The sequence below is a fragment of the Cetorhinus maximus genome, chromosome 11, assembly GCF_964194155.1.
Source record: "Cetorhinus maximus chromosome 11, sCetMax3.hap1.1, whole genome shotgun sequence".
Lineage (NCBI taxonomy): Eukaryota > Metazoa > Chordata > Chondrichthyes > Lamniformes > Cetorhinidae > Cetorhinus > Cetorhinus maximus.
The window spans coordinates 112,243,885-112,271,199 of NC_135889.1; the positions used below are offsets into that span (position 1 = coordinate 112,243,885).

Here is a 27,315-nt window from a genome sequence, read left to right on the forward strand (position 1 = left end):
CACTGGTTAGGCCACAGCTGGATTATTGCTTGCAGTTCTGGAATCCGCATTATAGGAAGGATGTGATTGCACTAGAGAGAGTGCAGAGGAGATTTACCAGGATGTTGCCTGGGTTGGAGAGTTTTAGTTATGAGGAGAGATTGGATAGACTGGGGTTATTTTCCCTGGAGCAGAGGAGATTGAGGGGGGACATAATTGAGGTGTATAAAATTGAGGGGCATAGATAGGGTAGACAGGAAGGAACTTTTCCCGTTGGTAGAGGGATCAATAACCAGGGGGCATAGATTTAAGGTAAGGGGCAGGAGGATGTGAGGAAGAATTTTTTCACCCAGAGGGTGGTGGGAATCTGGAACTCACTGCCTGAAAGGGTGGTAGAGGCAGAAACCCTCATAACATTTAAGAAGTATTTGGATGTGCACTTGCGATGCCATGGCATACAAGGCTATGGGCCAAGTGCTGGAAAATGGGATTAGAATAGTTAGGTATTTGTTTGGCTGGCGCAGGCTCGATGGGCTGAAGGGCCTTTTTCTATGCTGTAGACCTCTATGACTATGACTCTAATTCTAAAGTGGGTGCAGGAGCAGAGGGATCTGGGTGTACATGTGCATAAACCATTGAAGGTGGCAGGACAGGTTGAGTGTGCAGTTAATAAAACACATGGTTTCCTGGGCTTTATCAATATGGTGTGTAGACTAAAAAAGTAAGGAAGTTATGTTAAAACCTGTAAAGTTGCCCCAGCATTGCTGCTGACTGAAAGTTCTGAGCTATTAAGTCATTATAGCACAGGAGGAGGCCATTCAGCTCACCATGCCATCTCCCAGATATTTCTATTTATGAAGCACAAAATCCCATAGGCTTTGCTAACTACTCTCTCAATATGTCCTGCCACCTTCAAGGTTATGTGCACATGGACCCCAAGGTCCCTCTATTCCTGCACACTCTTTGGAATTGTGCCATTAAATCTATATTGCCTCTCCCTACATCCTCTGTAAAAATGCATCACCTCTTGCTTTTCTGTATGAAATACCCACTGCCACTTGTCTGCCTATTCTACTAACCTATCTCTGTCCTGTTGAAGTCAATTTGTGTCATCCTCACTGTTTCCCGCTCCTCCAAATTATGTATCATCAGTAAATTTAGAAATTTTGCTCTGTATTCCAATATCCAAGTCATTTATATGTATAGCAGAAAAAAAACAGGAATCTTAGCACTGAACCTTGGGAACACTACTGTCTACCGCCTGCAGTCTGAAAAATAAGTCATAAGACCATAAGACGTAGGAGCAGAAGTAGGCCATTCAGCCCATCGAGTCTGCTCCACCATTCAATGAGATCATGGCTGATCTGATAATCCTCAACTCTACTTTTCTGCCTTTTTCCCATACCCCTTGAATCCCTTACTGGTTAAAAATATGTCAATCTCAGCTTTGAATATACTTAACGACCCAGCCTCTACAGCCTCTAAAGAATTCCACAGATTGACTACACTCTGAGAGAAGAAATTCCTCCTCATCTCTGTTTTAAATGGGCACCCCCTTACTCTGAGGTTATGCCCTCTGGTCCTAGACTCTCCCACAAGGAGAAACAACCTCTCAGCATCTACCCTGTCAAGCCCCCTAAGAATCTTATATGTTTCAATAAGGTCGCTTCTCATTCTTCTAAACTCCAATGAGTACAGGCCCAACCTACTCAATCTCTCCTCATAAGAAAATCCCTCCATCCCTGGGATCAATCTAGTGAACCTCCTCTGGATTGCCTCCAATGCCATCTTCCCTTAGATAAGGGGACCAAAACAGTTCACAGTATTCTAGGTGTGGTCTAACTAGTGCCTTGTATAGTTTTAGCAAGACTTCCCAATTTAATGCTCCATTCCCTTTGAAATAAAGGTCAACATTCCATTTGTCTTACCTATTACCTGTTGAACTTCTATGCTAGCTTTTTGGGATTATTGCACGAGGACCCCCAAATCGCTCTGTGCTGCAGCTTTCTTCAGTCTTTCTCCATTTAAGTAATATTCAGCTCTTCTATTCTTCCTGCCAAAGTGCATAACCTCACATTTTCACATTATATTCCATCTGCCACGTTTTTGCCCACTCACTTAGCTTGTCTATACCCCTCTGTGGACTCTTTGTGTCACCCTCACCACTTGCCTTCACATCTATTTTTGTGTGATCCGCAAACTTAGCGATAGTACATTCATTTCCCTCATCCAAGTCATTAATATATATTGTAAATAATTGCAGCCCCAGCACTGATCCCAGTTGCACTTCATTAGTTACAGGTTGCCATCCTGAAAATGCCTCCTTTATCCCAACTCTCTTTCTTCTATTAGCCAGTCCTCTATCCATGCTAATATACTGTCCCCAACACCATGGGCTCTTATCTTATTAACTAGCCTTATGTGTGCTACCGTATTGAACGCCTTTTGGAAATCCAAATATATTACATCAACATTACATTACGTCTATATTACACCACGACTCACTGTTTTCTTCCCTTCCGCCAATTTTTTTAAATCTCAGATGACACTGATCCTCCTATTCCATTGCCTTCAAGTTTGTTATTCAGCCTTTCATGTGGTACTTTTTAAAATGCTTTCTTAAAATCCATATAGACAACAATCACTCCATTTTCTTCATTAACCTTCTCTGTTACTTCATCAAAAAATTCAATTAGATTAGTCAAACACAATCTGTCTTTTCCAAATCTGTGCTGGCTATCCTTAATTAATTAAAACCTCTCCAAGTGCTTGTTGATTTTTTTTTTCACCCTGATTATTGGGCAGAATTTTGCCCTTGATGGGCGGGCGGGCCCGACCGACTCAGCGGTGGGTGGGCAGCCGATTGCCGCCGCTGAAATGGGCCGTGCCGCTATTTTGTGCGGGCGGGCCAATTAAGGACCGCCCAGCGGGTTAGCGACTCCCATGGAGAATGGGAAAATAGTCGTCGTTGGTGGGGGGGCCTCAGACTGCCGGTTCCAATGGGGAGCCAGCAGCCTGTATAAAGAGCGGCCAGGTAGTCTCATTGAGGCAGTGCACCATGGCCACTTGAAGAGAGAGAGGGGCTGCTCTCACAGGACAGGAGCAGGAGGAGGGGGGCAGGCTGCAGGAGAGGCCAGCGGGGGGGGCCACTGTGCCCCTCGCTTCTCTGATGCCTGCCTTGCTGTCCTCCTCCAAGAGGTGTCCAGCCGTCAGGATATTTTGTATCCAGAAGATGGGAGGAGGAGGGCCCGCCCATGTCGCCAGGCAGGCGTGGGAGGAGGTGGGTGACGCAGTAAACGCCCATGATGATGTGCGGGCGCACTGGAACGCAGTGCCGCAAACGATTCAATGATTTGTTGCGCTCTGGAAGGGTGAGTACCATGTTGGCCTTGGCCATTTAACCAAGCAGGTAGCCTTAACCTTTGAGCAACCCGCCCCCCCCCTCCCGCCCCCTCAACGTCTTAGTGTGGTTACTGCACTGGGCATTTGGCGCACGCTGGGTGGGCAAATGGGTACTGACCATGCTTACAATAGCCTTAGTGGTTGAGGAGAAGATGGGTTCTCCCCACAGCACATGTTGTTGTTTGTCGCATTTGAGTAGTCTGGGGGCAACCTGCAGGGGAGGCAGCTAGACACATACTCAGAACTCCAACACATGTCATATTGATGGTGATGAGATGGTGGAAGGGGTGCCTCAAGGTGTCATGGCCAAGAGCCATCTGGTGGCATCGGCGCCACACCTAGTTCCGCCTCCTTGACATGGGCGCTAAGACCCATGTGTTATTCAAAGTGATGGATGCCGAATGTGCCCAAGGTGGCCGTTGGGGGAGGGGGTTGGGACCAGCCGTACTATCTTCTGGGGACTGATCACCAGTAGTGTGGACAGGAGCCGCTGGAGGCCTCAGATGGGCCACTGTGGTTGGGGTGCGGTGTGCGCGTGCAGAGTACATGAGCGATCAGCCCCAATAAATCCTCTTCTCTGTCCTGCAGGCAAAAACTGAGCACAATCAGCGGGAGTGTCAGCGGACTGGTGGTGGGCACACCCTGCTCCAGCACCTCACCACATATGAGGAGCAGGCCATGGAGCTGGGGAGGAGGCAGGCGGCCAGGGCGGCAGGTGTCGGTGAGGTTGGGGTGCAGCGGCCAGATATTTGAGGTCCACAGTCCCATCCACTCTGTCTCCCCACCATCCAAACCACCGATGGCTGCTGCATTTGTTAATGCAGCAACACTGCTCATTCACAGAGTGATACAGTCCGACGTGTGAGTCATACACAAAGGTCCCTCGTCCCCTTGAGGATTCGCATCTCCACTACCTTCCAAAGTCGCCTTATCCCATTTGTGACCACTACCCCCATGGCCTAACATGCCATGGCATCGCTGCTGCACAGCCAAAGACATTTTGCATCTTAGGGGGGTTGGTACCTCCCCCACCCTTTCAGCCAGTGTGCCCCACATTACTCTGTCCAAAAGTTCCTCAGCACCTCAGCTGTCAACATCATGATACTCAACTGAAATAAATGCCACCACGTTACTCATCCCTGCGCCAAGGGGAAATGTTGCCTTCTGCCCACCCAGTCTATGCCCCTCCTAACAGTATGAAGGTCAATAATGTGACCTCTCAATCTCCTGTGATCCACGACAGATATCGCAAGTGTTTGCGATGTTTCCTCAGCCCCGCAACTATCCAGGCCAGCATGCATCCAGGTCAGGTACCTCTGCACTCTCCCCACTCCAATGGTACATAACATGCCATGTGGCATTCCTGAGGCCATCTGACCAGCCTGTCTGTATGCGCGTCTAATGTTTGGGCCTCCTCTTGACTCTTTTCCACCCCACCAATGTTCATCTCCTTAGGGTCTTGAAGGGTGAGTGACTTATGAGGCTGGGAGGGAAAGGGATGAAAGGTTTAACTGCCTGTACGCTAACTGATGCACTGTCCTTGTTGTTAATTTCAGCATCACCACCGCATGGCCACGCCCACAGACACCAGAGCCCCCCCTCCACACCTGAGGGCCAAGGCAACTTGCAGCACATCATTTCAGCCAGCCAGGCACCAGCGCAGACACAAACACGTCGGTGGGGAATTTAACATCGGCTAGTGTCCCGGGTCACAGTGGAGAGGGCACTTCACAATCACTGGAGGAGATGGCAGGGACAGAGAGTGCCGATGGCGCCAGCAGCCGGAGGGCTGCAGGGGACCAGGCACATGCTGAGTCCGGCACTGATGACGTGCCTCTGGAGTTGTCACCAATGCAGCAGCTGCAGGACAAGTGGCAGGAATCGCGTTTGCATCTGGCAGGGTTGCATGAGGGTGTGCTTCAGTTGGTCTCTGTGGTGGAGGAGTCCAGGCAGAGTGTCAGCGAAGGCATGAACCTCACGCTTCCTGCACTGAGAGATTGGTGACTCTCATGGGGAGGGGCTTCGATCGGATGGAGACTGTTCTGGTTGGGTTACACTCTGACCTGCAAGCCCTCACAGCGCTAATAGCCACAGGTGGTCATTCCCAATGTGGGAGATGTTCTGGGCACCAAGTGTCGGCGCTCAGTGCCCATCCATCTGCGGTGAGCAGGAAGGTCCAGTGTGACCTCACATTGGCGCAGCAGCTGCCTGTCGTCTCTGTGGGCTCCTCTCAGGACGCTCCGGATGAGGGCAGCAGCTCCTCCGCTCCTCTGCCAGTCAACGTTGCATCTGTTGAGGCTGCGACAACTGGGGAGGTGCCAGTTCTGGAACTGGCCACTCCCTCCCAGGCGGGGCCATCACAAGCTCCAGGAGTCAGAGCACGCCCGCCAAGGTCATCGAGGCCAGTAGGACAGCAGAGTCAGCAGGCTGTCTCACAAGCCACTCTAAGCGATGGGGCGGCACCTAGACGTAGCACCCACAAACGTAAGCATAAGGCACATTAGGCACACCACAGGTATGTCACTGGTGATTTTGTGTTGGTCTTAGATTAGGGAACAAATACTTATGTTTGTCATAGAGACATTTCTGTTTTATGTTGGACAGAGTAAAGTCCACTTTTCCGACCATGGCCTAGGGTGTTTCCTTTGTGCTGCATTTGTATTTTTCACAGACATCTCATGAGTGTTTGAGTGGACATTGATGTTTCTGTACTAAGCCCTTAGTTGCAGCTGATGAGGTGGAAGATGTGGCACCTAAGTGCCACGTGTAGAAGCGCCAGGCAATGCTGGTCCTGCTGATCCATGGGTGTGGAGCTAGCTGAAGGTTTGTTGGATTAAATTGTCCCGGGTGTCCCTGCCTCCTCGGTGTAGTAGCGGGTCAGCGTGCTGCCCCTCATCATTGCCCTGAGCTTCCTCATCCTCTGAGCCACTGCTGGATTCATCATGTGCAGCTTCATCCAGGGCGTCATGGTCTTCATCAACTGCATCCCCCCTTTCCAGCGCAAGATTGTGCAGAGCGCAGCATGCAACCACTATCAGAGAGATGGGATCTGGGGGGTACTGGAGTAAGTACAGGACTGCCTGAGCGGTCCAGGCAACGGAAGCGCACCTTAAGAAGATCAATGGCTGTCTCCACCACAGCCCTTATGGAGCCGTGGCTCCTATTGTACCGCTGCTCAGCTTCTGTTCTTGGATGGCGGAGAGGTGTCATGAACCACCTTCTGAGGGGATAGCCCTTGTCACCCAGCAGCCAACCATCCAGCCGAGCCGGAGCACTGAAGAGCCCCGGCACCTGGGAGTGCCTGAGGATGTTGGCGTCGTGGGAGCTGCCTGGGTACCTTGCACAGACTTGTAGAATCAGCATCCTGTGATCACACACTATCTGCACGTTCATGGAGTGGAAGCCCTTCCTGTTGACAAAGGCACCGGGCTCACCTGCTGGCCCCTTGTTGGCCACATGTGCAGTCTATAGCACCATGGACGTGGGGGAAGCCAGCAATGGCCGCGAAGCCTCTGGCTCGCTGTGCCTGACTTGCCTGGTTGCAGCGGAAGTGGATGACGGTCAATGCCCGTCTGAATAGAGCGTCTGTAACCTGCTTGACACATGTCTTGGCCCTACGCCCCCTGTACTTGCACCTGGCCACCCAAAGGTGGCTCCCCTGGAGGCTGATTGTCCAGTCCTGGCCTCCTCCTTATTCTATCCCTCCCTTCCTCCTCAGGGGAGCTGCCTCCAGTGGAGATGTCAGAACCCATACCCAGGCTAATTGGAGGCCTCCGGAAAGCTGCAGGCCCGATAAAGATAACTGCCTGCAGACTGGTTTCAAAGTACACAAAAAGCTCTTGGAAATCGATGTGAACTGCTAACAATCACACAGGCAAGTTTAAAACACTTTCTGCATTAAACACTTCATGAAAAACATGAACAACTCCTCTGAGCCCACATAACCTGCCAGTGCATTAGTTTTAATAAAAAATCTCCTACCCGCCTGCCCGTTGGGCCCGTGCGCCGAGCCGAAGTTCGCACGGGCCCCTCACAATCGTCGACATTTGGCAAGTTAAGGGCCTTAACGAGGCCTTTAATTAATGGCGAGCACGCGTCCCACTGCTGTACGCGCCCGCCGACCTAAATATCACGATGCCGCACGCTGACGTTGGGACACTCGCGCAACATCAGCCCACGACATTTAAGCGCTGATGCACGGGCTCCACCACCCGCACGTCAGCCAGAAAATTCTGCCCGCTGTTTCTAAAACTTTACCCACCACTGATGTTAAACTGACTAGCCTGTCGTCACTCGGACTGCCCTTACATCTTTCCTCAAATAAGGGTGTCATATTTGCCACTCTCCAGACACTTCAGGGAGACATAAAAAACAAAAATGGATCCCAAGACAGTGAAAGACGCCAGAACATTGTGATAACTATCAAATGATTCGGAGTGATGAATTTTAAGGAATATTTGAAAAGAGAGGAGGAAGGTAACTGGCTGCTGAAATTTCCAGACACTCTAGAATATTCCATGAAATGAATAACAAGCCGATACAAGAGGAAAGATTGAAGTGTATTTGCTACAATGTGGTTACTCCCATCATAAGATCATGTAGCATTCAGTTCACAATGTGCAAGTATCATGCATATCACAATTACATAGCACAAATAATCAACCTCAGTAATGAACCTGGTTAACTGCTCAAAAGCATGAAAAAAAATTCAACACGTACATTTTGCAATTACATAATTTAAAAACAAGTAAAAATAGCACTTATAATATAAGTACGTTAGCATAGTGGTTATGTTACTGGAGTAGAGATCCAGAGATATGAGTTCAAATCTCTTCATGACAGCTTTGGAATTTAAATTCAATTAAATAAATGTGAAATATCAAGCTAGTATCAGTAATGGTGATCATGAAAACACTGGATTGTCATAAAAAAAACACATCTGTTTCACCACTTTCCTTTGGGGAAGGAACTCTGCCAATCTTACCCAGTCTGACCCATATGTGACTCCAGATCTACAGCAATGTAGCTGACTCTTAACTGCCCTCTGAAATGGCTGTGCAAGCCTCTCAGTTGTATTCACAAAGACTGCCTTCTCAAGGGCATTTAGGGATGGGCAATAAATGCTGGCGTAGCCAGAGATTCCCACATCCCATGAAGGAATTTTAAACAATAGTCATTCAGTAATACACAGGAAAGATTGTTTATGCCAACCTTAGGATTATAATGAAAGCCACTATAGTCATAACAATCAAATAATTTGGAGGTTTCCTTGGCCTTTGTGGATATTTTCAAGTGGAATTGATGGTGAATGAGCTGGAGCCAATATCATGAGCAGCAGGTAGTAACTTTTCAAGTTTCAACACTGTCAAGATTCACAACTTTTCTTGGCATACAACCTGAAGAGTTCACACCACAACTGGGAGGTTGTTGATTCATTACACAAAGGAATAGGTGAAACATCTGACTATTTTTAGGATAAATAACAGTTACTTAATGCTAAGTCACACCAAGTGCATCAAAAGTGGTTGATTGACACAGTCTTCAGATTGGCCCTCATGCCAGTTTTATCCATCTACTGAAACAAAAATAATGTAACAGCTCCAATCTTCTGTTATTTAACAAGTTTTCCTATCAGCCTGGGTGTTCTCATGTCAGGTTTAAAAGCGTCAAACTAAGTGTGTAACTTCCTTCCAGTGAAGAATGCTTGTCAGGTGCCATTGAGGTGATGTTATGAATTTGCCGAATAACTCAAAATGCAGCTTATTTCTGATGCACGGTGCCAGGATCTACTTTAGAGAATGTACACTCAACCCGCTCAGTTTCCCCAGGTATCTATAGGGTCCAGCTGGAGAAGTAAAATGGGGCAGGTCTTGTTGAGTGAAGGGTTGACGTCAGAAGCACATGATGTTGATGTGATGACACATGACTAAGTCGCTGAGATCTAGAGGGAACAAGAAGTCCAAATTCATGTGGGGTTCCTAAGATATAGAGCTGGAAATAAACAATTCTAAAGCAGTCTGCATAGGGAAACAGGCAAACCTTGAAGAACCCCACCTAGACCCCAAACACAAAACAAAACATGGGCAGCAGTGGGCAGTGAGTAAAAGACCCAGAAAAACTCCAAGAAAAGACAGCAGGCCTGAAAGATCTACAGACCCTTGGAAGAAGGATAAAAAGAAAATTGATTCAAGACTCACCTGAGAACTCAGAGCATCATGGGTGCAGCAGATGTAAGCTGAGACACAGACCCGGAGTCCAGACAGCAGTGAGATCACAATCTACAACCTAGACTACTGAAGCAGTAGCAGATCCAGAGCTTAGGACAAGCATGGAGTCCACTTTGGCCCTCCCGGAACCATTTTAAACCATTGAAGGCTCACAAAAGGCTCAACAATGGGACAATTGGACAAAGAGATTTTCCAGACACAGAAAAGCTTCATGTTTTCACAAAAAGGATCAGAAGGATCAGGTCAACACTTGACTCTGTGCAGCTGTAGCTATTGGCAACGGCATAATGGTGAGACAGGGAATCGATGAGGCTTCAAGCTTTTATGATGAAGTCCTCCAGACATTCGATTTGTACTTCAGTGTTTGAAAAAAATTAATCATCAGGCGAGCAAAATTTAATAAGCGGAAAAAAAAACAGGTGGATGCGTGGATTAATTTATTAATGATCTGTTCAGGCCAGCAGAAAATTGTGTGCATGAGATCCTAAGAGATGAATGAATATGCAATTGCACAGTAGCTGGAGTCCGAGATGGATCTCTTTCAGATCTCTTACAAATGACAGAAAACGTAACTCTCATTAAGGAAGTACAAATGGCGTGACAGACCGTGCTTGAAGCAAAATAGAGCAGTTGTTCATGGGGAAAGTGATATCCCTTGGAACCAATGAGTGAGGCCATTCAATATTTCCATCAGGAAATACAAAGCACTATTAAGCAGAAGCCCATGAAATTGGGGAAAAACACGCCAACCACCATCTTTAAATGCTCCTGGTGTGGCGGGAAAACCCTCCACAAGCAGGAAGGGTGCCCAGCAGGGGGAGCAGGGTGTCACAACTGTGGAAAGTTAGGACATTTTAAAATTGTCTGCCGATCTAAAACATAAGTAGCCCACAAGAGAAAAAGAGAAAATAACAAGATCAAACCAAATACATGAAGTGGAAGAACCACAGAGAAAAAAAAAAGAACCTTCCTATGGGGAAGTTAATGAAGCAGAAAATTATTGCTGGAGCATTAAACTAGAAGTGGACAGACACCCCACAGAGTTTAAATTAGACACAGGCACAGGTGTTTCAGTCTTATCTGATAAAGTAAGTGGCTTAAATACACCACACTATAGCCATCATCCATTCAGGTACTACGGTAAAAATCATAGGGCAATACTTGGCAAGATTAAAGTACAAGGATAAATAAATCATTGAACCTCTGCATGCCATATAGAACCAAGGATCATCATTATTAAGCAAAAAAGCATGCTAACGATTAAGGCTGACCTACAAGGTTGATGAAATTGCTGATGAGCTGCCCAATAATGTTTTCAGGAATATATTTCCAACATTATGTTCAGGATTAGGAAAGCTGAGGACTGAATATCATGTGACCCTAAGAGCTGGTACTAAACCAATTTGCCTCCTCACACTTAGACAAAGTCAAGAATGAAAATTGGGCACATGCAACAGCAAGGCGTTATCTCTCTAGTAACCACGCTGACAAAGTGGTGTTCTGGAATGGTCACGGTCCCAAAGCCAAATGGCTCAATTAGAATCTAATTAGAATCTTTTTAGATTTGACGCAAATAAACAAATCAGTGGAACGTGAAATCCACCTGATAGCATCAGTGGATGGAAGTCTTGCCAAACTAGCTGAAAGTACCCTATTTACAAAATTAGATGCAGAATGTGGTTTTTGGCAGTTGCCTCTGGCCAAAGAATCCAGGTTGCTGACCACTTTTATCATCGCATTTGGTCATTATTGTTTAACAGATTACCATTTGAAATTGCACCAGAGATATTCCAAAGAATAATGTCTCAGACCCAAGAAGACATGAAAGCGGGAATATGCCATATGGACGACTTCCTTGTACATGGCTCCATGAAGGAAAAGCATGACTGTAGAGCGACAGCAGTCCTGAAATTTCGACAGGGTGCAGCTTTGACAATGAACGAGAAATGTGGCTTTACAAATCCTACGATTAAATTTTTAGGGCACATCATGCAAGCCTAAGGAATAACAATCGAACCACAGAAAACTAAAGTGATTAGAATGAGCAGGTTGTCTTATGAGGAAAGGTTAGACAGACAGGGCTTGTTCCCACTGGAGTTTAGAAGAGTGAGGGGTGACTTGATTGAAGCATATAAGATCGTGAACGGCCTTGACAACGTGGACATGGGTGAGTCCAGAACTAGGGGGCACTGTTTTAAAATTAGGGATTGCCCTTTTTGGACAGAGACGAGGTAAAATTGTTTCTCTCAGCGGGTTGTGCGACTTTGGAACTCTCTGCCTTAGAAGGTAGTGGAGGCGGGGGTGATTGAATATTTTTAAGGCAGTGGTAGATAGATTCTTGTTAGGCAAGGGAATCAAAGGTTATCGGGGATAGATAGGAATGCGGATTTCGAAACACAAACAGATCAGCCATGATCTTAATAAATGGCAGACCAGCCTCAAGGGGCCGAATAACCTACTTCTGCTCCTATTTCGTATGTTCGTATGTAGTTCCCACAGCCTGGGAACATCACAGAGTTGCAAAGATTCCTTGGGATGGTTAACCAAGTAGGCAAGTTACCACCAAGTTTGGTGAAAATCAGTGAGCCATTGAGACAGCTGTTGAGACAAGGTCAACAGTGCTGCTGGAGCGTGGGCCAGCAAAATTCTTTTTACAAGATCCAAATCGCCCAATTTCACCTGAAATTCTAGCGCACTACGATCCAGAATTTCCAACGATTATTGCAGCGGATGCATCGTCCACAGGATTGGATGCAGTTTTGTTTCAAGTTCCAAAAGATGGAAAAAGAAGACCAGTTTATTAGGCCTTAAGAACACTCACAGACACAGGGAAAGGTATGCAATCATTGAGGAGGAAGCATTAGCAGCAACCCTGGCGTGTAAGAAATGATCAGACACGTGATGGGGTTGAGGTTTAAAACTGAAACTGACCACAAACCATTAGTCACTCAGCATGTTCAAAGGAAGTACTAGACAGCAACTGATGCATAATCAAGAATACCAGTGGAAGGAAGCAAACTGGAAGGATAGAGTTTCACCTAGGGAGTGGAAACATATACTTCACTTGTTACCACACACTTAACCGCTACAGAAAAGAGGCTACAGGAGATCATGCAAGCGTAAGAGCAGGATGACAAATTTATCCAAATAAAAGAATATTGTCAGAGAGGATGGCCAGGTTATACCCATAACAAGTCAGTACTATTCCAGTTCTTCAGACAGAAAAAACATCTCACAAAAAAATTGATGATTCTTAGTTTTTAATGGCAGACTCGTCATTTCTAAAATACTTCAACTCAAAATTCTCTAAATACATCAAGGACACTTAGGGATAGCAAAATTCTGAGAAAGAGCCCAGCAGTCACTTGGTGGCCAGGAATTAGTCGTCCTATTGAATAGTTAATCTCAAATTGCCTTTGACGTACAGTGAATAGCCAAGAGCAGAGTCATTGTTGTCATCCCCTACTTTCCATCGAGGCCATGGGAGCACCTGGGAATGGATTTATTTGAGTTTAGAGGCAAAGTATTCGTCATTGTCATTGATTATGACTCCAGATTGATTGATGTGAACAGATTGCCCAGCATATCAGTGGAGGCAGTCATTCAGCCACTGAAGACAATCTTTGTGACACATGACATCCTGGGCATTGTAGTGTCACACAATAGTCCATAGTTTGATAGTGAATTATTCCATAACTTTGCACAGGAATATGGTTTAATGCATATGTGACCAGCTTGCCTAGATACCCTCAGTCAGGTGGAAAAAGCAGAAAGAGGAGTTTGAACAATCAAAAATTGATGAAAAAGAACAACGATGTTAACTTAGCCCTTCTTAGTAAGAACCTCACCGCTACAAAGTGGGTTCTCAACATCAGAGTTGTTAATGGGAAGATGACTGAGAACACAACTTCTGCTCTGCAACAGAAACTAGAACCAAATATCACATTGGACGACCATGAGTTAGTTAAAAAGCATGAGGAGAAACAAAGACAAAACAAGTTTGTAACTTCAACATCAGGCCCAGAGCGTGAGACTTATCAGTGCTGCAGCCTGGGCAGAGAGTATGGATACAAGACCAACAGATAAAAGGCATAATAATAGAAAGAGCTCCACAACTAAGATCTTATAAGGTTGAGATGGACCAGGGAAATATAAGGAGAAACTGCAGCACCTTATTATACTTGGAAAGGAAGCCAATATAAACTTGGGCTCACTATTCAGGTCTGGATGAAGATAAGGAACAAGAAGCAAGACAAAGTTCTATAGCCGCCCCGGAGAAGGAGACTCATATCAGACAAGTACAGTATGTCCTCAACTTCAGAAATAAATTAGAAAAAGACCATGGGCGTTGGTCAAGGCACCTCATAGACTAACCCTGTGAAGTCTGAGACTGTGGATATAGTTGGGATAAAGACCTGGGGGGCATATAGAGTTAGCATCAGAAGCACCCGATGCTGATGTAACTATGATGTAATGTCACATGACTAAGTGATAGAAATCCGGAGGGAAAGAGAAGTCCAAGCTCGTGCAGAGTTCCTAAGATGTACGTAGAGCTGTAAATAAACAAGAATGTTTTTTTACGAAATACAGCCTAAAGTACCTTTCTTAGGGAAACAGACAAACCCTGAAGGAACCAATCTAGACCATGAATATAACATGAAACAGATCTCATTGAAAGATTGAGCAAAATTGTATGATTGAGCAAGTGACCATTGTCAGAGAACAGCTCCACAGGAAGTCTACATTGAGCAAATCACTTTACATCACTTGTCACTGTTGCATCTGTTAGCGTCATAAAAGAGTGCAGCCACAGTGTGCAATTCAAATTCATGTTGTTACGGCCAGGATGGGAATGATTGTGCAGTTGATCTAGCCCCACTATTCCACAGGTCATACCATTAGTTTAAAAGTTTAATTTATTCACCCAAAATGGCCAATCATTTACCTTCACTACTGGTACCCAGAATAAAAGAGACTTTACATACATACGAATTAGGAGCAGAAGTAGGCCACTCGGCCCCTCGAGCCTGCTCCACCATTCAATTGACATAGAGCACATCCCAACGAGCCTCCACGGCACCCAACAGTCACTCGAGAGACTGGCCTTTGAAGCAGGGGGCTGCAGTCTTTTTTTCTTTTTCTGGCCATGTCTCCTGGGTCGCGGTGGTGAGCTGGTGGCGATGAGCGCTTTGCTGGTGGCTGCCTTTTAAAGATGGTGGCCGGTGTGCTGCAACAGTGGGTTGATGGCGGCCGGGCGAATGAGAGCCCGCTCGACATGGAAATGGCGCGTTTTACAGGAGTGCATAAATAATGAGGGCTTGGGACGATACGACATGAAAACCTGCCATTTTCATCGGGGGTTAGGACTCCATTTTACCCGCCCGCTACAGCACTTATTGCAACTCTGGGAAAATTCCGCACAACGTGTTTAAGAGCTTCCAGCTTTGTTAGGAAGTTAGCACATAACATCAAACAAATGGGATTGGTGTCTCCCACGTGACGATGAAGGTTTTACAGAAACACTTTTATCCTCTTACACATCCTCAATTCAAATGAAAGCAGTTCTGTGTGTTAACAATGTGTTAGTGTTGAAACCTTCTTCAGCTACGATGACTGGTATTCCATTTTCTGTGGGTTAAATTATCCCTATCACTTCAGTCCTTGGTGTTAAATCAGAAGACAACCTGCTGATGAGAGCATTACAGCCAGATTTAATGTGTAAAAATCAATACGAACAGCAATATTGTTAGTCATTTGGCTTATCCTTTGGCAGTTCAATTAATGATCAAATTCTGAAATTACACTCAGAAGAATGAATTAGTGGGTATAACATGCATCAACTCCAAGCCAAATGTTTTATCAGATTGATGTTGCCTTAGTCTAACCTTGAAATTGAAGAACTTCCATGGCATCTATCTAAGGTCATTCGGTGGCAAGTTCTCATGAGTTTCCTCCAGATGAGATTGGCTTTGAGTGCCATCAATTAAAGAAGGTTTTTGAGAATTGCGTGCGTGTTGGGGATATTGGTCGGGGGGTGGAGTGGGGGGTCGGTGGTGGGGGGATGTGGGGGAATTCTTACATGACATAAGTCTAGGCAGGCATGCTTCAGGCATTGATTTAAAACATTTATGTCACATAAATACTCCAGCAATCTCTGCAATGCATATTGTAATAAAGGCAATATAATAATTGTGGTGGAGGTGGGGAGGAATTTAATCTTCACATAGACTGGTCAAATCAAATTGGCAAAGGTCGTCTGGAAGATGTGTTTTTAGAATGCTTTTGCAACAGTTTACTGGAACAATATACTAGGGATAAGCTAGGGATAATGCTATTTTATGTCTACTATTGTGCTATGAGACAGATTTAATGAGTAACCTCACAGTAAAAAGATTCTCTGGGGAAAAAGTGATCATAATACAATTGAATACCACTTAAGCTTGAAAGCACACTCTAGTCCAGACAAGAATCTTAAACTTGAACAAAGCCTGTTCCATGGTATGAGGGAAGAGTTGCCTATGTTTTCTTGGGTAAATAGACCAAGAGGTATGACAGTAAATAAACAGTGGAAAATAGTTAAAGAAATAGTTCAACATGTTCAACAAAATGCATGTTATAGAAAAACAAAAACTTAGCAAGAAAGATTCATCCATGGCTTCCTAGGGGAGTTAAGAAGAGTAATGAATTAAAGGATCAGGCTTACAATTTTGTGAAAAATAGTAGTTAGCCTAAGAATTGGAAATGCTTTCAGAAACCAGCAAAGGATGACCAAAAAGTTGATAAAATGGGGAAAGATAGAATGAGAATAAACTCGCCAGGAATATAAAAACAGATTGCACGAGCTTTTATGAGTACATTGAAAGGAGGAGAGTAGCTAAAGTAAACATTGGCCCTTTACCACTATCATTAACACCTCTTTGTCCTTTTGTCCATGACATCTCTGGCAATCTCTTCTTTGCCTCTACCTATCATTGGCTTTCTATCCAGCTTCACCTGCTCCACTCCCCTTAAACAGTATAAATTTCATTACATTTTTACTCTCTTTAGCTTTGAAGAAGAGTCATAAGGACTCGAAACATTAACTCTATTTTTTTTTCTCCACAGATGCTGTTAGACCTGCTGAGTTTTTCCAGCATTTTATGTTTTTGTTTCAGATTTCCAGTATCTGTAGTGTTTTGCTTTTATGTTGGTCCGTTAGAGCCTGAGACAGGAGAAATTATGGGGAATGAGGAAATGGCAGAGAGGCTGAGCAAATATTTTGTGCCTGTCTTCCAAGTAGAAAAATAGACATAAGTTATAGACTAGAAATAGAAGGTGTCTAAGGAGCTAATAAGAGTGAGCAACTTAAGTTAATTAATATTAGCAGAGAAAAAGTATTGGAGAAACATGAGGGACTAAGGGTAACATCTTTCCCCCGTTGGGGGGGAGGTGTGGGAGCGGGCGCGAGCGGGTGGGCTTCTGATCAGCTCCCACAGTTTGGGGTGCGCCACCATTTTACGTGGGCGGCCAATTAAGACCCGCCCAGCGTAATATCTGCCAGGAAGCGCTATGCTCTCAGCCGGGAGTGCGTGCAAAAGAGCGCAAAGTGCTGCCTCAGGGAGATCGGCTCTGATTTAAAACTTTGCATAAAGATTAGAAGAAAATTTCCCTGCCATGTCTCTTCATGCGACACTGTCGGGACATGGGACTTGTCCATAACTTTAATTGTAAAATATTTTGCATTTTAAATCACTCATGAAACCTTATCCTGCCTGTGGATGATGTTTCATGTTTTTTCACAAGTCCGCCTGGGCTCCCGGCCTGCCCGCCAATCTTAGGGTTGGACGGGCAGGACCATTAATGAGTTCAATTGGTTTTTTAATGGCCTTAATAGGCCGTTGACAGGTCGGCGGGTGCGCATCTGACTTGGATGCATGCCCACCAAACTGACAATCTAAATGACGTGGGGTGACGTCGGGACACACGCCCCACTCGCCGACCGGAAGATGCTGACCTAAAGGTTGACAAATCCCCATGACTTGTTGGCCTACATCCTAGAGCTCTGAAAGAGGTAGCGGCAGAGAGAGTGGATACAATGGCTTTTTTTAATTTTCCAAATTTGCCTGGAGTCTAGAGCGATGTCAGAGGATTGGAAACTAGAAAATGTAACCTCGCTATTCAAGAATGTAGAAAAGAGAGAGATAAAAAATATGGAACTACAAACCAATTAGCCTGACATCAGTTGATGGGATATGACTTGAATCTCTTATTAAGGAAGTCTTAACAATGCACATACACAATCATAGTCAACATTGTTTTGTGAAAGGGAAGTCATGTTTGACAAATGTATTTGTTTTTTGAGGATGAAAAGGGGAACCAGCAGATGTAGCTTACTGAGTTTCCAAGACACCTTCAATAAGGTGCCACACAAAATATTAATGCACAAAGTAAAGGCTCAGGAAGTTGGGACAATATATAAGCATGTTTGAAGCATCGGTTAATTGCAGAAAGTAGAGAGCAGGGATTAACAGGGCAGTTTCAATTACCACCCCATCAGTCTACTCTCGATCATCAGTAAAGTGACGGAAGGGGTCATGAGCAGTGCAATCAAGCGGCACTTGCTTAGCAATAACCTGCTCACTGATGTCCAGTTTGGGCTCTGCCAGGGCCACTCAGCTCCTGACCGCATTGGTTCAAACATGGACAAAAAAACTGAACTCCAGAGGTGAGAGTGACTGCTCTTGACATCAAGGCAGCATTTAACCGAGTGTGGCATCAAGGAGCCCTAGCAAAAGTGGAGTCAATGGGAATCAGGGAGAAAACTCTCCGCTGGTTGGACTCATACCTAGCACAAAAACAGATGGTTGTGGTTGTAGGAGGTCAGTCATCTCAGCTCCAGGACATCACTGCAGGCGTTCCTCAGCCCAATTATATTCAACTGCTTCATCAATGACCTTACTTCCAACATAAGGTCAAGAGTAAGGATGTTCGCTGATAATTGCACAATGTTCAGCACCATTCGCGACCCCTCAGATACTGAAGCAGTCCATGTCCAAATGCAGCAAGACCTGGACAATATCCAGGCTTGAGCTGACAAGCGGAAAGTAACATTCACGCCACACAAGTGTCAGGCAATGACTATTTCCAATAAGAGAGAATCTAACCATCGCCCCTTGACATTCAATGGCATTATCACCACTATCAATATCCAGGGGGTTATCATTGACCGGAAACTGAACTGGAATAGCCATATAAATACTGTGGCTACAAGAGCAGGTCAGAGGCTAGGAATCCTGCAATAAGTAACTCACCTCCTGACTCCCTAAAGCCTGTCCACCATCTGCAAGGCACGAGTCAGGAGTATGATGGAATATGCTCCACTTGCCTGGATATATGCAGCTCCCACAACACTCAAGAACTTGACACTGTCCAGGACAAAACAGCCTGGTTGACTGGCACCGCATCCACAATTATTCACTCCCTCCACCACAAATGCACAGTAGCAGCAGTGTGTACCATCGACAAGATGCACTGCAGGAATTCACCAAGTTCCTGAGACACCAACTTCCAAAACCACGGCTACTACCATCTGGAAGGACAAGGGCAGCAGATATATGGGAACACCGCCACCTGGAAGATCCCCCCCAAGCCACTCACCATCCTGACTTGGAAATATATCACCGTTCCTTCACTGTCACTGGGTCAAAATCCTAGAGCTCCCTTCCTAATTGCTCTGCAGGTGTACCTACACCATATGGACTGCAGCGATTCAAGAAGCCAGCCCCACATCACCTTCTCAAGGGCAATTTGGAATGGGCAACAAATGCTGGCCCAGCCAGCAAAGCCCACATCCCATGAATGATAAATAAAAGGGCAGGTTGTAACTAGTAAGGATCAGTGCTGGGGCCTAAGCTATTTACAATCTATATTAATGACTTAGATAAAGAGACCAAGAGTAATACATCTAAGGTTGCTGATAAAACAAAGTTAGGTGGGAATGTAAGTTTTGAGGAGGACACAAATAGGCCACAAAGAGATATAGACAGGTTAAGTGAGCAGGTAACAAGTTGGGCTATGGAGTATGATGTGGGGAAGTATTAAGTTATTTACTTTGGCAGAAAGAACAGAAAAATATAATGATTTTTGAAAGGTGTGACAGTTTTAAATGTTGATGTTCAAAGAGACTTGGGTGTGCTGTACAAGGAACACAGAAAGTTAGCATGCAGGTACAGCAAGCAATTATGAAGGCAAATGGCATGTTAGCCCTTTTTTGCAGAGGAGCTGTAGTGCAAGAATAAAGATGTCTTGTTATTATTGCATAGCTTTGGTGAGATTGTACCTGGAGTGATGTGTGCAGTTTTTTGTCTCCATTTCTAAGGAAGGATATCTACACTTGCATTAGAGACAGTGCAGCAAAGGTTCACTAGATTGGACTCTGGGAAGAGAGGGCTGTCAAAGGAGAGGTTGAATAAATTGGGCCAATACTCTCTGGAGTTTAGGGGGATGAGAGGTGATCTCATTGAAATATACAAGTTCCTGAAAGGGCTTGAGAGAGTAGATACAGAGAAATTGTTTCCATTGGCCAGGGAATCTAAAACGATGGGACACAGGCTCAGGATAAAGGGACAATCATGAGTTGAGGAGAAATTCCTTCAATGAATATTTGGAATTGTCTACCCGAGAAGGTTATGGATGCTTCATCGTTGGATATATTCAAGGCTAAGATCAATCAATGTTTGGTCCCTCAGGGAATCAAAGGAAATGGGAGGGAGGGAGGAAAGTGGATTTGAGCTAGAAGATCAGCCATGAACATATTGAATGGTGGAGCAGACTGGAGGGGACAAATGGCCTACTCCTGCTCCTGTTTCTTAGTTTCATAAGTTCTTAATGCAAAGCGCAATTTCTTCTGGATTGCTTCTCCCTGTCCATTTTTCTCTTCTCTACTACTGGGAAGCTGGATCATGCTGCTATGCAAGCTTTTGCCCACTGAAGCAATAATTCTGGATGTGACCTGAAACAGAGCAGTAAGACAGGTGAACCCAACCCTGTCTTCACCTGATAAATGCACATGCTCACTTTTCAGAAGGAGTCATATGGTGGCATAATGATCCAAAGTGGGAACTGTGGAAGATTCTATTCCCAATCCCTATCTTCAAATGTTTAGACCACTTCTAGGATTGTTATTCCACCATAAGATCAGATAACTCAGTTGGATCCTCAGATACCCAAGCAGTCCATCTGTTTGCAGCAACATTCAGGCTTGGGCTGATAAGTGGCAAGTAACATTTGCACTACACATGTACCATCTCCAACAAGATTGGCACCCCATTCACCACCTTCAACATCCAGTCCATCCACCACTGACGTACAGCCAGCAGACACAATGGGCCGAATGGCCTCTTTTTGCGCCATGACATTCTGTGATTCTGTGATTCAGCGGCAGCAGTGTGCAACATCTACAAGATGCACTACAGCAACTCACCCAGGCTCCTTTAACAGCACCTTCCAAACCCATGACCTCCAACATCTAGAAGGACAAGGGCAGCAGACAAATGGGAACACCACCACCTGGAAGTTCCCTTCCAAGGCACTCACCATCCTGACTTGGAAATATATCGCGGTTCCTTCACTGTCGCTGGGACAAAATCCTGGAACTCCCTCCCAAACAGCACGGTGGGTGCACCTGCATTGGATTGAATGCAGTGGTTCAAGAAGGCAGCTCACCACCACCTTCTCAAGGGCAATCAGAGATGGGCAATAAAAAAGCTGGTCCAGCCACATCTCATGAAAGAGTAAAAAAAAAACTACTAAAAAATTTTTTTTATAGGTCAAAATGTTTTTTTACCCCAGTGATTTTTGTCTGTTTTGGGTTGCTGCCAGGGCCAAGCTGTCCTGGTAGATGTGGAGTGCCACAGTCTGCAGCCAGCTTCTCTGAGGCAGGAACACAACTTGGTCACCAACCGCAAACATATTGTGAACCCTAGGATGTGCCACGGCAGCCTTTGATCTCCCATGTCAGAAACCACTGGGCAACAACTCGAATAAGCACTGCATAAGTGGGGAAGCACTCAAGTCAGGCACGTTATACCCAACTGGTCCGAGATAGCACCTTCTTAATCCAATCTTTCTGGAATTCCGTTCACTGTCCATTTTCAAAAGTGTCTATCATCAGGGTAATGTGAGTCAACATTGGATCAACCGAAGCAGATCAATACCAAGAGTTCATTGAGTTCCTTGTGACACAATGCAAAAGACAGTACCCCTGTACTGATTCCTATTTATTCCAGTATCATAGCATTTCAGTTCATCTTTGAGATTTTCTCTTAGCTATGAATAAAATTATTTCAATTCCAAAGTTCTCATTTCTTTCTGGCATTACATTCTAACATATGTACAGCCTATGCTATTGTCCTGTAATATGCAGAAAAACAGAATCCAACATCACTGCGGTTAAATCAAAGCATAATGCCACCTCACTTCGAATCACAGGATTCAACTGTGATGATATCTAGCCACCTTCCCCCCCATCCATAAAAAAACAACTTACTGAAAACAGCAGAAAATTGCACCCACCCACAAGTTCCATTTATATCTTATAGAATACCACAGGTTGAAAAGCCTTCCAAGGATGTAACATATTTCAAGGTTGATAAACTGTGACACAAAATGCAACAGCATTTTCTGTTTTTATTTCAGTTCTCCAGAATTTTGCAGTTTTTTGGTTGATGAACCGTTCAACCATTCTTCATCTAGTCTGTGACATGACTTCATCCCCACAATGTGTTATTACCTTGTGACAGTCACTGAATTACCCTATAGGCACTCACAATTACCTATTCATCTTCCTCAGTGCTATAATACAGATGCAATGGAGAGACTAGCCAATCTCCATTTAGTTTATTGGAAGCTGCATCGCGCAGAAGGCAAAATCATGCACATGATACAAAGAACGATAACAACATATATAGTGTCTTTGAAGGCCTCTGAGCCAGAAGCTCCGGGTTCAATTCCTCACTCCTAGACTTGATGGCAAAGGAAGGTGCATTCATAACGCAGCCAAACAGGTTGAGTATTCACTTGAAAATCCTTCCAACACACTCCAATGGCAAGTGGCAAGAGTGGGAGAGATTCCTGGTCAGCCATGTGATGGAAAGAAAATTGGAGCCTCTACCACCACTATCCATAGCTCCCGACTACAACATGCATGTGCAGGGTTACGGGGAAAAGGCAGGAGATTGGAACTAAGTTACAATGCTCAGAGAGCTGGTGCAAACACGATGGGCTGAATGGCCTCCTTCTACACCATAAAAATTCTGTGATTCTGTGATGCCTGTACGAGCGCATGTTGCCACGGCAATTTGGACTCCTAGGTGGCTGGATAGCTCAGTTGACTGGATAGCCGGTCTAGAGCAGATTGGTGCCAACTGTACTGGGGCTCGATCCCTGATCCAGCTGGGATGGATTCAGGACCTGCCTCCTTGTGGTGGGGACCAAGGTGCTGTGGGTCAGACCTGCCTTTGGGCAGGGAACTGAAGAAGGTATTGGGACTGATTTTTTCCAGGATCTTCTGGTCCTGCCAAAGTCAATCGACCTTTGGCTAGCTTGTGGGACCTGCTGCGCCAGGACTGGAAAATTTTGGCCAGTGTCTTTAATGCAGTAATCAAAAGGTATTTCACAGGAGCGGTGTCCGACAAAATTTTACACCGAGATGAGGAGCTATTAGGACAAGTGACTCAAAGATTGGTCAAAGAGGTAAGTTTTAAATCTTAAAGGATGAAGGAGAGACAAAGAAGTGGAGAAGTTTAGTGATCAAATTCCAGAGATGAATGCCTAAAAGCATAACGACCAACTTTTAGGCAAAGGAAATCAGAATGCATAAAGACACCATTATTAGTAGAGTGCAGAGATCTTGTAGGGCTGAAAGAAACTACAGAGGTAGGGCTGAGTGAGGCTGTGCAGTGATTTCAATGTAATAATGAAAATTTAAAACTTGAGGCATTGCTGGACTGTGAGCCAATGCAGGTCAGTGAGCAGAGGGGTGATGAATGAATGGGAATTGCTGCGAGTTAGGATATGGGCAACATACAATTAAACCTACATTTACAACAAACTTGAAATCTCCTTGTTGGCAATATGGGCAAGATTTTAACTCATTTAAAATCCACCCATTTGCACAGTTATAACCAGCCCGAGGTGTTCAGATGTATGGGCATGAGATGAAATATTAGACTCACTCAAGTGGCTTCTCAAATAAATCATGATTAATCTATGTCAGTATAAACTCTAGCTGAGGTTATTCTGACAAACATTTCCTTCAAACATGTGCTAGTTCCAATACAACTAGAGTAAGGGTTAACTTTTAACAAGCATTGCCTTAGTGGTCAGTAAGAATTTCTGTAAATAGGATTCACTGTATAGCGGGACCTCTGTTATCTAACTTGAATTATATCTTCTTCCAATTGAATAGGGTACAGAGCACAGAAACAGACCATTCGGCTCCACAGGTCAATGCTGGCCCCACATGAGCCTCATCCTTATTCATCCAATCCTGTCAGCATATTTTACTTTCTTTCCTTTCTCCCACATGTGCTTATCTATCTTCCCACTAAGTAAATCAATTCTATTCACCTCAACTAAAACTTAGGATAGAAAGTTCCACATTCTTATCACTGTATGGGTAAAGTAGTTTGACCTAACTTCCTTACTGGTGATGATCTTTACTTATCTAGATTGGTTTTGGATTCCTCCATAAGAGGAAACATTTATCTGCTTCAACTCTATCAAGCTGTTTCATAATCATAAAACATTTGATTAAGTCAACCTCCCAGCTTTCATTTTCTGTAGCTTACCCTGCTCTGGCTTTCCTCATTAATATATTCTCACTGTTCTGGTATAAGCCTTGTTGTTCTTTTTTACACGTTCTCCAGTGATTCTTTTGATAATAAGGAGACTATAGCTGGGCACAATATTCCAATTATGGTCAAACCAAAATCCAATACATAAATACGCTGCTTTTCAATTCTATTCCTCTAGAAATGAACCTCACTGCTTTATTTTTTTATAGCTTTATTAACCTAGATCATTTTTTTTCCCGTTATTTGTTTATCCCTACCTGTAGGTCCCTTTGTCCTTTACCCCCATTTGGACTCATTGTCCAAGTCATAAGTGGCCTACTTATTCTTTATACCGAAGTGCAGTACTTCACATGTATCTATATTAAATTCATTTGCCGATTGCATGTCCATTCTGCAAGTTTATCAATGTCTTCTTGTATTTTGACACATTATTCCTCGGTATTAACTACACCCCCAAATTTGGTGTCATCCAAAAATGTTGAAGTTGTACTTCTGATTCCTGAGTCCAAATTGCCTATGTAAATGGTGATCAATTGTGGTCCCAGCAACAATCCCTGTTAATACCACTGCCCACCTTTTGTCAGGTTGAATAGCTATCCTAAATCTCCACTTCAAAAACAAAATACTGCATATGCTAGAAATCTGGAATACACACAGAAAATTGCTGAAAATACACAGCAGGTCTGGAAGCGCCTGTGGAGAGGCAAACAGGGTTAATGTTTCAGGTCTTGACAGTGAGTTTGGAGGCAGCCATTCAGGAGGCTGCCTCCCGGAAGGTTGCACTGTTGGTCTGATAAGCCAGAGTGTGAAAGGTTATCAGAGGTAGGCGGGGATGTGGAGTTGAAATAACAGTGAGGTCAACCTAACTTATCTAGCTTGGTTTTGGATTCCTCCAGAAGAGGAAACATTTATCTAAGTCAACCCTATCAAGCTGTTTCATAATCATAAAACATTTGATTAAGCCAACCTCCCAGCTTTCATTTTCTGTAGCTTAACCTGCTCTGGCTTCCCTCATTAATATATTCTCACTGTTCTGGTATAAGCCTTGTTGTTCTTTTTTTCACCTTCTCCAGTGTCTCTTTTGATAATATGGAGACTATAGCTGGGCGGAGCTGGTTCGAGGGGCTGAGTGGCCTACTCCTGCTTCTAATTTGTGTGTTCGCATGCCTTGCTGCCGTCAAGTGTGGGCTCAGGTCCCCCCATTTAGTCTCAGCGTCAGGGCTTCAAGTCCGTGGGAAAATCCAGCACCATTGAAACAGCGACACTGGATTCCCTGAAGACTTATGACTTTCAATACTGATCTTCTGGTAGTAAACATGATGATAAACGCTCTCATGATAGTAATGAGCTTTCTTGCCGATGGTCTAGACACGTCAATGAGAATGTTAGGATGACACTCAGACAAGTTTGATTAAAATTCTGATGAATTTACAATTAAGGGACTGCAGCCTGTGAAAAATTGACTTCAACGTTTTCTATTCTCCCTTAAGTCTAATTAACAATCAATTTTTAGATGCACTTTGTACTTAGGATGTGGGGTGAATCGATGGAAGGGATGACAAAGTGCATGAATAATTTAAGAATTAGTTAAAAACTGATTATAAAGATTATATTTATTTAAAAATTTGTAACATCTAACTTCATTATGTATGGAGTGATCATATGGATTCATAAAAAAGGCATCATGATGAAGATTGTGGCTGATTTTGATAAGTAATGTGTGAGTAGTTATAAGAGTTAATTTGTACTTAATTAGCTTGTTGTCAACTTTTATCATGTCCTGTAACTGACTAATTGCACATGATGTTTAATTCATGTTTCAGACAGCGATAATCTAGATAAAGACGTACTGAGGGCAAACACAGAAGGCTATGTTGGCTGCCTCTCATCGGTCCAATTCAATGGGATTACTCCTCTGAAAGTTGCATTGCATCATCCAGGTTCTCCCCTAGTCTCTGTAAAAGGACATTTGGTTGAATCAAACTGTGGATCTTCCATTGCGAGTGAATCGATTGCAGTCACCACATCGTATTCTTTAACAGGTATCTTTTTTTTATAATAGGAACAACCAATCATTTGAAGGTAATGTTTTTGAAGCACACATTTGATTACAATAGGGCAAACAATTTGGTGTTGTGCTATTAGTACCTAGACTAACTAACGACTAATTGAAAAGTTTTGAAAGCATCTTCATGTTGCAATGTACTGAACCATATAAGGCATCACCATCTCTATAACAGAGGATCCAAAAATCTTTTTTCTAAGCCCCCACATCTCTCCTTTACAGATTCATGAATTTCTAAGAAATGGTACATTTCACAAATCAATGCTCCTGCTTGGAATCCTATCCAACGGGGGTGTATATGTTGGAAATCTGCACCCATCCCTGCACTGCCTCACCATTTATTTCGTGATTTTCTATCCAGTAAATTAATAACGAACATATTCATCAAATTTGCCTTTTGTACTATCCCTGGGTAGTGAGGAAAACATTTGGAATGTGGCAGAGAGTGACTCACCAAGCTTCATTATCTATGCTTGACTGAGAGCCCAGACAGCAATTAGAATATTAGAATAGTTTCTCCCCAGAGGAAACATTGGCCAGAATATTGCCGTCAGCGTGTGGGAATGGGCCCGACATGATGACACCGGGCATGCGTAGCCATGAAACGTAGCCATTGTTGTATCGTAGAACTTAATGGCAGCCAATTTGTGCACAGCAAGGTCCCACAACCAGCTATGCAATGATGACCACATAATCTGTTTCTGTAATGTTAGCTGAGCAATAAATTTTATCCAGGGCCCCAGGAGATCTCCTTGCTCTTCAAGAAGCGCTATGAGATTTTTTTTTTACATCTCGGTGAGAGAACAAA

At 44.3% G+C, this 27,315-nt stretch overlaps 1 protein-coding gene across 1 annotated transcript in view; it reads left to right on the top strand.

Annotated features, from left to right (window-relative positions):
* LOC144686219 (contactin-associated protein-like 5) overlaps nucleotides 1-27,315 on the top strand; it is a 738,881-nt gene that overhangs the window by 639,651 nt on the left and 71,915 nt on the right. The window contains exon 23 of the mRNA XM_078551310.1: nucleotides 26,266-26,484. Coding sequence (XP_078407436.1) covers nucleotides 26,266-26,484 — 219 coding nt within the window. The remainder of the gene's footprint in view (nucleotides 1-26,265; nucleotides 26,485-27,315) is intronic.